The following is an 11,557-nucleotide window of genomic DNA, read 5'->3' as shown; positions in this document are numbered from 1 at the left end:
GAGCAAAACGTGCACATTAATGTAAAAGGCGATGCTTTTGGATCCCACTCTATTTTTTCTTTCCTTTTAAGCTGTCTCTGTTTCTATGCTTCACTCTCAAAAACTTATATGAATAATTTCATCAAAGAAAAATTCAGAATTGTGTTGTATCATATAAATCTAGTATTATGGTCCATGTGGCCTTAGTACCACTATCACATTAAGAGTTTCAATATAGTAAACTGAGCCTATCTCTGGGATTATCCACAAGTCAGAAGTTTTCCTTGTAGGGAGAGGATAATGTATTTTAGGGTATATCACATAAGGAGGGGTGGTTTATCCTTAACTTCCCATTGCCTAAACATATTAAAGGCAGGAGGGACATCATTTGAGTTTTCAACAAAGGTTGTACAGTACGGACTTCAAATTTTTTTTTCTTTTAAATTTTGTGTCTCACAGACATCGGAAGTTGGTTGGAGCTATTTGGTTTCCAGTTACACAATGTACTACCTGGATTTCCCAAACCAGAATTAGAAAATTTGGAATTAACTTATGAGCTTCTACAGCTTCAGACAAAAACCCAAGAGTGGGATCCTGGAAAGGTTAGTAAAAGTTTTCCCATCTCTATTTAGCTGAAAAAAACAGAACAGCATTCAATACCATAAAATGGTAGTTACATATATTTGCTTATTTTTTAATCTTTTTAAATAGTCACTAAAATGTGTGTGATTAATGAGGAGGTAGAATAAAAGATTGATGAGGAAAAGACCAGAGAATTGGAGCATTTGGGAAAGAAAAGACTAAAAGGTTACTTAATGACTGCTGCAATAGATAAACAAGAGGAAAGAGGAACTGAACTTTTAAAATTTGAAATAGGCTACCAAGAGCAATTATGGATTCTATATAGAGAAAATTGTTCGCTGAAAGATATAAAAACATCAGATTTCCAATGAAGAATGACTTAGAACATGGTACCTTAAGAGCATGGGAATTCCAAAATAAAATTATTCTGATAAAGAAAAAATATATACAGGCACAGTGAAGCAAAAACAATAAATATCACAGGGATAAAGTCTCTGGAAAAATAGAAACACCAGACCAGGCATGGTGGTTCAGGCCTATAATCCTAGCACTTTGGGAGGCCAAGGTAGGAGGATCTCTTGAGACCAGCCTGAGCAAGAGCAAGACACCATCTCTACAAAAAATAGAAAAGTTAGCCAGGTGTGGTGGCGCATGCCTGTAGTCCCAATTACTTGGGAGGCTAAAGCAGGATGATCACTTGAGCCCAGGAGTTTCAGGTTGCAGCGAGCTATGATGATGCCACTGCACTCTAGCCTGGGTGGTGACAGAGCAGGACCGTTTCTCAAAAAAAAAAAAAAAAAAAATAGAAACACCGAAACATTTGAGATTTAGCAGATGATTTCATCAGAAGTAGGAGGTACAAATGAAAACAAAAAGGAACTTTTTATTTGAATTGAAAGAAATAGGAATATCTATGTTTGCAAAAAAAATGGCTTTAACTAAATAAAACTAAAATTTGAGTGAGAGGGCTTGAAATTTAAGTCTAAAAATTATAAGGCAATGGAAATTCTAAATAGGTACTGTAGGCTTTTCGCTTTTTGTAAATACATATGATATGTAAATGCTTTTTGTAGTTTAAAGTCCTACCAAAAAAAGTTTAGCAGAATATTGAAAATTGCTAAAGCTTTGAAATGGATATTTGGAGGTTTATTAGTCTTTTCTCTTTATTTCTTAATATGTTTGAAAATTGCCAAAATAAAAAGGGTATTCTTAAGTCCATGAAAAAAGATTGATGAACTTATTGCTGATTTGCCATAGTTATTTATAAGGTCATAAGCTGTTGAAAGCTTATGCCTTACGTGTGACCCTAGATGTTATTACTGTATGTAGAGTACAGTAATAACATCTAGTCGGTGTCAGTGATATTGATTAAAATAAAATGTCTGTGTTTGGAGGGCACTGGACCCATTTAAAGTTCCTTCTAGTTCTGAAATTCTGTGATATCACGTTTGAACATATTTCCTTATGCTTAACTCCACTAAGATATAAGAATGCTAGGCAAGGCCTGGCACAGTGGCTCACGCCTGTAATCCTAGCATTCTGGATGGCTGAGGCGGGTGGATCGTTTGAGCTCAGGAGTTCGAGACCAGCCTGAGCAAGAGCGAGACCTTGTCTCTAGTAAAAAAATAGAAAGAAATTAGCTGGACAACTAAAAATATATATATATAGAAAAAAAATTAGCCGGGCATGGTAGCGCATGCCTGTAGTCCCAGCTACTCAGGAGGCTGAGGCAGTAGGATTGCTTGAGCCCAGGAGTCTGAGGTTGCTGTGAGCTAGGCTGACGCCACGGCACTCTAGCCTGGGCAACAGAATGAGACTCTGTCTCAAAGAAAAAAAAAAAAGAATGCTAGGCAAAGAAATGATAAATGCTTGAGGTGATACATACCCTAATTACCCAGATTTGATTATTACACACTGTATGCCTGTATCAAAATATCACATGCACCATATAAAAAAGACAAATGCTAGGTAGTCAGTCACCTATTAGTCTTTCAAGACCCCTCAAGAAAAGATTCCAAATTTGGCTTGTTTTTAAATCACTCACCGACAAATTAAAGAGAGAAGAAAGCAACTTTGCAAGCCTGTCCTTTCCACAACCACCAAGCATATGACAGGTGTCTAACACTGTGTTGCATTTGCACTGTGCCTTTTCTTCTTTCTTAGACTATCCTGGGCATTCAGTGTGAGCTCCAGAAACAGCTTAGGAATTTCATTTCCTTGGACCAACTTCCTATGACTCCCCGATATAATGATGGACGGTGCCTTGAAGGAGGGAAGCAACCAAGGTTTGCTGCTGTCCCTTCTGTCTTTGGAAAAGGTATAAAATTTGCCATCAAGGATGGCATAGTAACGGCTGATATTATAGGAGTAGCCAATGAAGATAGCAGGCGGCTTGCTGCCATTCTTAATAATGCTCATTACCTGGAAAACCTACATTTTACCATAGAGGGGAGGGACACTCACTATTTCATTAAGCTTGGGTCTCTGGAGGAAGACCTGGTGCTCATCGGTAACACTGGGGGGAGGCGGATTCTGGAGAATGGTGTCAATGTCACAGTGTCCCAGATGACTTCTGTGTTGAATGGAAGGACTAGACGGTTTGCAGATATTCAGCTCCAGCACGGGGCCCTGTGCTTCAACATCCGGTATGGGACAACTGTCGAAGAAGAAAAGAATCATGTGTTGGAGATCGCCAGACAACGCGCTGTGGCCCAGGCCTGGACTAAGGAACAAAGAAGGCTGCAAGAAGGGGAAGAGGGGATTCGGGCATGGACGGAGGGGGAAAAGCAGCAGCTTTTGAGCACTGGGAGGGTACAAGGTTATGATGGGTATTTTGTTTTGTCTGTGGAGCAGTATTTAGAACTTTCTGACAGTGCCAACAATATTCACTTTATGAGACAGAGCGAAATAGGCAGGAGGTAACAAAAAAAATCTCTGCCTTTGCGTCACCAAAGACTGCCTGTTTTTAAAACATAAAATGGTTTATTGTATTGGTTTTCTAGATCAGAACTCTGTATATGTAAATATGGAGGAAAAACATATCCAACTGCCTTTCAATGTGACGGAAGATGGTATTTTAATATTGTTTGTTTAAACTCTTTAAGAAATGACAGAGATTTTTAGTTCTTGTGTGGCAGTATTCAAAATAACACAAGTAGAACTTAAACAGCTGAAAACAGTTTTCTGAAAGCACCACTTTAAATTTGTCGAGCCATGCATATGCTTCAATATCCAGAAAGAACACAAGGTTCTCTATCTCTATTGTGACATGAAGTTTCATACTTAACTGTTGGCAGAACTTGCAGGCTATTTGAAAAGGTGGTGCAATAGTGTCTGAACCGTGCATTACGAAAGACTGCCAGCTCTTTCACATTTTCCGGATCTGTTATAGGAAACTTAAAAAGAAGTGTAAAATGTCTTCAGCCACCATCTCCTAGAGTCAGGACCCATTTGCCCTTCCTCTCTGATTATTAATCCTTGCTTGTTAAAGTAAATGCCATGTTGTTGTGCTGTGTTTTGGCGTGTGGTGGCTGGGTTCTGTCTACCATGCTTCCCCATGGGTGTGGGAACCAGACTGAATAGCCACAATTTGCTTGGTGTGTACGTGATACCAAAGCAGCTGGCCGATGTGACATCTCTCATACAACCTGTTTTGGCTAAATTTTTTTACCAAATTGTCCAGCTGTATTGGCGTCATGTAAACATAGCTTTTATTAACCTGGGTAGGAATTTCTCATTTATATATAGGGTGTGTTTTGGTCATAGTTTCACATTGGTGATTCAGTATTTATACACTAATCCAATGGTTTTGTGCACATGAAAGGTAATTTACTAAAAAGTATGATTCTGGTACAAAAAAAAAAGAGGCTTTAGCAGGTATACATACCTGAGATACCAATAAATACATTAACTACTACTGCAGAAATTCATAAGATCCAAACCCTTAAAAAAATAGATCTAGTACTAAAATGAAAGTACCAAAGGGAAGACCAGACCAAACATCACAGCAGTTGCTGCCACATTGTTTCAGCCCACTTATATTTATCTTTCAAATGTACAATTCTGTATTGAACATCTCCTAGCCATTTTCAGGAACTTGAATCAGGTAAATTCTTTCCAACTTAAAACATTTCAGTTAATTATAGAGAGGCAGACTAGTTTTTACTAACACACTTTTTATGGTTAGTTATTTTAGTTATCCACCTTTACCCATTTATTTTTATTTAATCATCTTTCCTGCCTAGGAAAGTAACTATTTTTCAGAACAGTTTATTTGTTCTGTGATCATTTAAAAATTGGAGAAAGGTCAGGATTAGTGTTAATATCAGCAGCAGTTTCTCAATCTCTAGGCCTCCTAAGAAGCCCCTTGGTGAGCTGGAAGATTTGTGCTCACTGACAAAGAGACAGTTTGTAAAATGCTGTGTAATTGTAAGTTATCACAAATGAAAATACATGACAGCACAATGTGGCCTGTAGCAAATTCCCCTGTGCCAGCTTCTGCACTTTCATCACCAAGTCTGAACATATGCTATGTCTGAAGGAGAATTTATGATGGAATGTTAGTTTGGATTCTTTCCAGCTACTGCCTAAATGCAGTGTGGGGTCATTGCCTTGCTTTGTGATGACAGTTTCTTTGAAAATATGCAAAGTCAGAAGCCAGGCTCGTGTTAAGGTTTTTAAAGAGTCTGCCTCCTACTACACAAAGAAAAGTGAGGGAAAGGAAAGGACCCGGGCAGACAGCGGGGAAGGGCCAAACATTTCATTTTCAAAACCTTCAGGTTGGATTACCACATTCTTATACATGTATTCTGAGGAGAGAGAGAAAAAGAGAAACGCACAGATAGGTGGGGGACGGGGAAGAAAGGAAGAGAGAATTCACGAAGAATTAATCTCTCTTTGTAATTGGAAACACACCAGCTCAAGATATTGCTAATCCAGACTAAAATCATATTATTGGGGTTTTCCTGAATCAGGCCTGTGTTAATGGTATGGTATTTATTCAGGATGGGATTCTAAAATTACTAACAAACTTGTTGAAAATTTGAATACCTCCACACCAACCTAAAAATGGACCTTAAGTTCCTAGAACCTCTGGTGTTCTTTTAAATTAATGGAGAAATAATTTGTGAACTGTATATAGAGAGTGCATTCATAAATGTGATGATGTATTTTACCACTAATCCAAGATGTCAATATTAGAGTCTATTTTGCTTATATTTTAAGCAATTATACTTTTTTGCAATCCACTGATGATGTAACATTTTCAAATTGCTTTAAATATCCATTAGAAACAAATATTTGAAGCTTTTACTTAATAGTAATTACCTTGAACTGTGCATTTCTAGTTTGTAATACATATTTAGTTAGTTTGTGCCTTTAGTTTCTTGAAGTTATATTTGTATTATATTCAGGAAATGCACTTTTTATCACTTACAGCTGTGGTTTTAATACTGCCTTGAACTATTACTGTTCTTTTTACAACTCCTAAAGTTTTGGGGAGGAAAGAAAAAAAACCAAAAGGTTAGCACTAATGAGTAGTATATCTAAGAGAAACATTTTGACATTTCTTAATAAGAACATGGAGATATTGAGTACATTGCTTCCTATTCAACTGGATAGAAAGAATGCCTTCATTGACTTGTAGTTCTGAAGTTTAAATTAATGAAAGAACAATTCATGTACATTTCCTGATGAAAGTAAAAACGTTTTCAGAGAAATATATGAATTTCTCATACCCAGCCATACAGGTGGCTGACACTGCACAGTCACACACCATACAAGTAAGTTAAAGTGAGAGCACAGTAATTGGACTCTCCTACGAAGAACATTCTAGGCTGGAGTCAGGGAATACTCCATGGTTGTTTCTTTTTCCTAGTTAATCCCATTTTGTTTGTGTTTTTCTGTTTTGTTTTGACTCTTGCACTATAGTCTAGAGATACAAAGGAACTGAAAAGTTCAAAGTTTAACAGACATTTAAATATGTTTATTTTTAGTTGTCATCCTAATCGTTATTGATTAGAAGCATGACTCTGAAGGAAAGGGAACTAAAGCTCAATTCATACTAACTTTCAACCAAACACCATATAAATAAGTATGTTTTATTTTTAACCCAAAAAATGTATAAAATAAGCGTGTCCTTTGCTGTTGATTTATCTAGAAGATCTATAATATAGAGACTACATATATATAATATGATATATATGACATAACCAAATGTATGGAAATTTGACAATGTATTATTTGGCATTCATATGCTACCTACATAGAGAGGTATAAAATTGAGTTACAACTTTCATAAGACTTTTTCATCACTCTTGACACAATTTCAAGCATTCCATCATGTTATTGCTACTCTTTTCCATTTTTTCTTTCTTTTTTTTTTAAATATATTTTTAACTAGACCAGGCCCCACTGTAATATCACCTGAGAGTCAGGGCAAAGTTTTTGCATTTATAAAGATGTGTTCATGTAAGGGCAATTGTAGTGGAGTTCAGTGGTAATGGAAGCAAAAGTATTGAACCAAGTATTGAAAGAAAAATTGGGAGAGATGGGAGTGTATTATAGCTTGTGGAAAGACATAAGGCTACAGATTGGATGTACCATTCTTGTTTTCTTGAAGGAACTCAAATACACATAGCTGACCTGACTAGTACTTCAGCTTTTCCACAGCCTTCTGTAAAGGTTCTTTATTGTGCAAAGAAAACAAAAACAAAAAAAAAAAAAAAGAAAAAAGAAAGAAAAAAACAAAAAAAGCAAAGGAAAACAAAAAACACACAGAAAATAAACAACAAAAAAGAATTAAACCACAAAATAGTGACTATTACTTCAGTGTGTCCTTCATGTGAAAGCTGTTAAGGACAAAATATACTACTGTGTATAAGAAGAAATTACTTCCTGAACAGTAACTGAAAATACTTAGAGTTAAACTTGCTGTGGATTTTGTCTTGGCAGTTGTCATCTTACATTATTTGTCAAAGGAAATGTGTTTGGCAGTTAAAAATCTTTCCTTAGATTTAGTGGTGGACTTTAACCTCTTAAATAAATGTTAGTATATCAGATTGTGTCCTTGAAAAATATTTTACTTGTATAAATCATGACAATGTCTCAATCTTTACTATTCTTCTGGCAAAAGCATCAGTAAGACAGAAGGCAAAAAAGAGAAGTATAGCCTTTATGTCAGAAAAATATTCTTTTTAGCTGCTTACTTTCTCATGAAAAGTAAAGATGTTTACAGTGTATGCCAAGATGTTCAGTTTCTATATAACAACAGTTAGAGGTTCTAATCATACTGAAAATTGTGTTATAATGGCCTGAGCCATGTTGCTAAGAAATAATAGGTTCCAATTTTGTATTCCTGCTCTCACTCCTGTGCTGAAAAGTGACTGGATACTGTACAGGTTCATGTTCTCTGGCTGCAGTTAAATGGTCTTTTGCATTTTGCTCTGGCTTTCAGGCCAGAAGCATGCATTTTTCTACAAGAGCATCACAACAACATGCTGTAAATATTTAAAGTTAAACATTATGTGTCGATATTTGAAAGAAAAGTACTTTGAATATTTCATTTTTAAAAAATAAAATTGCAAATGAACACCGTGTCCCATTTTATTCATGCGCCAAACTGCATTCTCAAGTCAGTCTGGTCACCCGAGATAGGAAAAGTGACTCCCTAACAGAGAACAATAAAATCACATCATCTTAAAAAGGTAGGTGCAGAAATCAAAAAGTCACTAATCCTAAGTGGACATCTCTTTTCATTTTTATTTTTCATACAAATAGGACCTCTGACACAAATGACCATCTAATAAACAAGGAAGCATAGCTGCTGCAACTTTAAATGCCTCTAGACTATGACTTTTTTAATTTCAAAATATTAAGGGGGTACAAATGTTTTTGTTACATAGATACACTGTATAATTCTGAAGTATGGGCTTTCTGTGTGCCTGTTACCAGGATAGTGTTCATTGTACTTGATAAGTGTTTATCTAAACCTCACCCGCCTCCCAACCTCTCCATTCCTAGTTTCCAATGTCCTTTATGTTTCTTTGTGCCCACATATACCCATCCTTTAGCTCTCACTTACTATTGAGAACATGTGGTATTTGTTTTTTCATTCCTCAAATACTTTAGTTAGGATAACAGTCTCCAGTTCCATCCAAGTTGCTGTAAAAGACAGTGTTTCATTCCTTCTTGCGGCTGAGTAGTACTCCATGGTGTGTGCATATGACATTTTCTTTATCCACTTATGAATTGATGGGCACTTGGGTTGATTCCACATGTTTGCAGTTGTGAATTGTGCTACAATAAACATTCACGTGCAGGTGTCTTTTTGATAAAATGATTTCTTTTACTTTGGGTAAATACCCAGTAGTGGGATTGCTGGATCAACGGTAGTTCTACCTTTAGCTCTTTGAGGAATCTCCAGACTGCTTTCCATAGAGGTTGTACTAGTTTGCATTCCCAACAACAGTGTATAAGTGTTCCTTTTTCTCTGCATCCACATCAGCATCTGTTGTTTTTTGACTTTTTAATAATGACCATTCTGACAGGGGTAAGGTGATAGATCTTTGTGGTTTTAATGTGCATTTCCCTGATGATTAGTGATGTTGAACATTTTTTCATATGTTTGTTGGCCATTTGTCTATCTTCTTTTGAAAAAAATCTTTTTATATCTTTTGCCTACTTTTTCATGGGTTTTATTCTTGCTGATTTGAGTTCTTTGTAGATTCTGGATATTAGCCCTTTGTCAGATGTATAGTTTGCGAATATTTTCTACCATTCTGTAGGTTGCTTGTTTACTCTGTTGATTATTTGCTTTGCTGTGCAGAAGCTTTTTGATTTAATTAAGGTCCATTTATTTATTTTTGTTGTTGCTGTATTTGCCTTTGGGGTCTTAGTCATAAATTCTTTGACTAAGCCTATGTCTAGAAGAGTTTTTCCTATGTTTTCTTCTAGGATTCTTATGGTTTTGTGCCTTGAAGTCTTTAATCTGACTTTTTAAAAGGTTTTGCTTCCTTTTGGTGTCTTTCTCAGCAATAGAAAGAAAATTTTAAAATCACCAGAAAAAAGGGAGGAGTGGGAGAGAGCTAACAGAACAGGGCACCCAAATGCACTGCCCAAAAAATGGGTGTCAAGGAAGTGGGAGGTGGGGGGTGGCAATCATGAAAGACTGAAAAAAAAAAACCCAGCTCTTCTGAGGACCTACATCCTAGGCAATTATAGTTACCACCATTTGGCACTTAATTTTCACAAGAAGACATTTACAAGTGACACTCGGAAATCTGGCCAACAGATCTTCAAAAATTCAATTTGATACTAGTCCAGACAGCCCATTACTGAAACTTGCTTGGAACCCTAGAATTTATACCACTTCAAAATGCTCTGCTGCTTTTTATTCACTGATATATATATACAGGTACAGTGAAAAGATTCATGGAACAGAAAACAACCTTGATTGTCTCAACACAACTCATCAGCAAAAATCAATAGCGGAAGTGGGGATGCTAGTACCAATCACCTGGGGATTTTTTTCAAAAATGCATCCCCACCCTGAGAGTATTAAAAAAAAAAGAGGGCAGGAACTACATTGAGAGAAGGACATAAGAGATTTCTCCATATCCCTTCCCTGTTCACCCTCATTTTTAGAGATCTTCGAATATCAATGCTATTTCAACATAGTAAAATTACTACCTTAAAGTTATATAATACTTATGCTGTAATAATCCCGTAAGGTTAGTGAGACTTAATTATTCCTACTTGACAAATGCAATAATAGTAATAGACTGACTTACCTAAGGTCACATGGATGATCGGTGACAAAGCTGAAAAAAAATTCAGGTCTCATATATTCCTGCTTTTACTCTCTCTATCCAATACTGAGTGTGGTATTGCCTTTTGTCATCTTGTGAGAGAACAATTCCATTTCTGTGTGTGTGTGTGTGTGTGTGTATATGTGTGTGTGTGTGCACACGTGCACATGCAATCAAGATATCTTGATTGTGTGTGCGTGCACATGCAATCAAGATATCTTGATTCCATGTATGTTGTGTTGATGGGCTCTATCCAAATGGTTGGTCAGGCTCGTTATATCCTTCTACTTAAAAAGAATATCTTCATTTAAGGACCAAATGACCTAATGATAAGAATTCAGCCTTTTACTACAAGTTTGGCCAATGACCCCAAATTATGAAAGTGTCCAAACTGGGTAGTTTAACTTCACCCCTAGCTGCAAACTGTAAAAATAATGGTATCCCGTTTACTGCAAGGACAACCATAGGTGTCAAAGTTGAATGCATAGCACCCTAACAGGAAGACCAGGCATCCTATAACCTTGAAATGCTCAAGGGTGAATCTGGGTTTTATTAGTAGTAGACTTTGGAATCAGAGCTCAATAAAGTGAATTAAATGAAACATAAGCTTTTATTGAAACATTCTTAACAGAGTTGAAAGCTGCTTCTCACATTTTTAATTCTCTATCCATTCTACCCCAAAGAATATCTTAAATCCAGCCCTTTATTTATAGCAGAGGACTTAATCAGAGGCATTCTCTGTAGACTTATTCTACCTGTGCACTACCACAAAGGTTCCCTGCCTTTACATGAGCTTGTCTCCCTACACTGACCTTATCTCTTAAGAACAAATTTCAGGGAAAATGAACAAATATTTGATAAGCTGTCATGTTCCTTGTGGGCTTGCTGACACTTGTTTTTTCTGGAATAGTGCATGCTTCGATATATATGTGCATTTTTCTACCTTGACTCAGCATCTTACAGGTATATGTTAACCATGGCAATATTTTAGATATGGCAAGGATATGGCCTTTCTGTAAAGGTGCAAGCAATTACATACTGGGAAATAGCAAGGATGCTCATGTTGGGAAAGAAAAAGTAAAAAAAAAAAAAAAAAAAAAAAAAACTTGATGAATAAAAGGCCAGCCAAAGAAGATAGAGAGTAGGCCCATCAACTAGGAACGTTGACAGCAGCAAAATCAGAAAAGCAC

At 36.4% G+C, this 11,557-nt stretch overlaps 1 protein-coding gene across 1 annotated transcript in view; it reads left to right on the top strand.

The window, feature by feature from the left end:
* Window positions 1–4,074, top strand: part of TENM1 (teneurin transmembrane protein 1) — a 523,494-nt gene extending 519,420 nt beyond the window's left edge. The window contains exons 31-32 of the mRNA XM_045538891.1: window positions 439–581; window positions 2,725–4,074. Coding sequence (XP_045394847.1) covers window positions 439–581; window positions 2,725–3,483 — 902 coding nt within the window. The 3' untranslated portion in view covers window positions 3,484–4,074. The remainder of the gene's footprint in view (window positions 1–438; window positions 582–2,724) is intronic.
* Window positions 4,075–11,557: the final 7,483 nt, after the last annotated feature.

This window comes from Lemur catta, chromosome X (genome assembly GCF_020740605.2).
Source record: "Lemur catta isolate mLemCat1 chromosome X, mLemCat1.pri, whole genome shotgun sequence".
Classification (NCBI taxonomy): Eukaryota; Metazoa; Chordata; class Mammalia; order Primates; family Lemuridae; genus Lemur; species Lemur catta.
The sequence above is the reverse complement of the archived record's forward strand: the minus strand, read 5'-3'. Positions and strand labels throughout refer to the sequence as shown.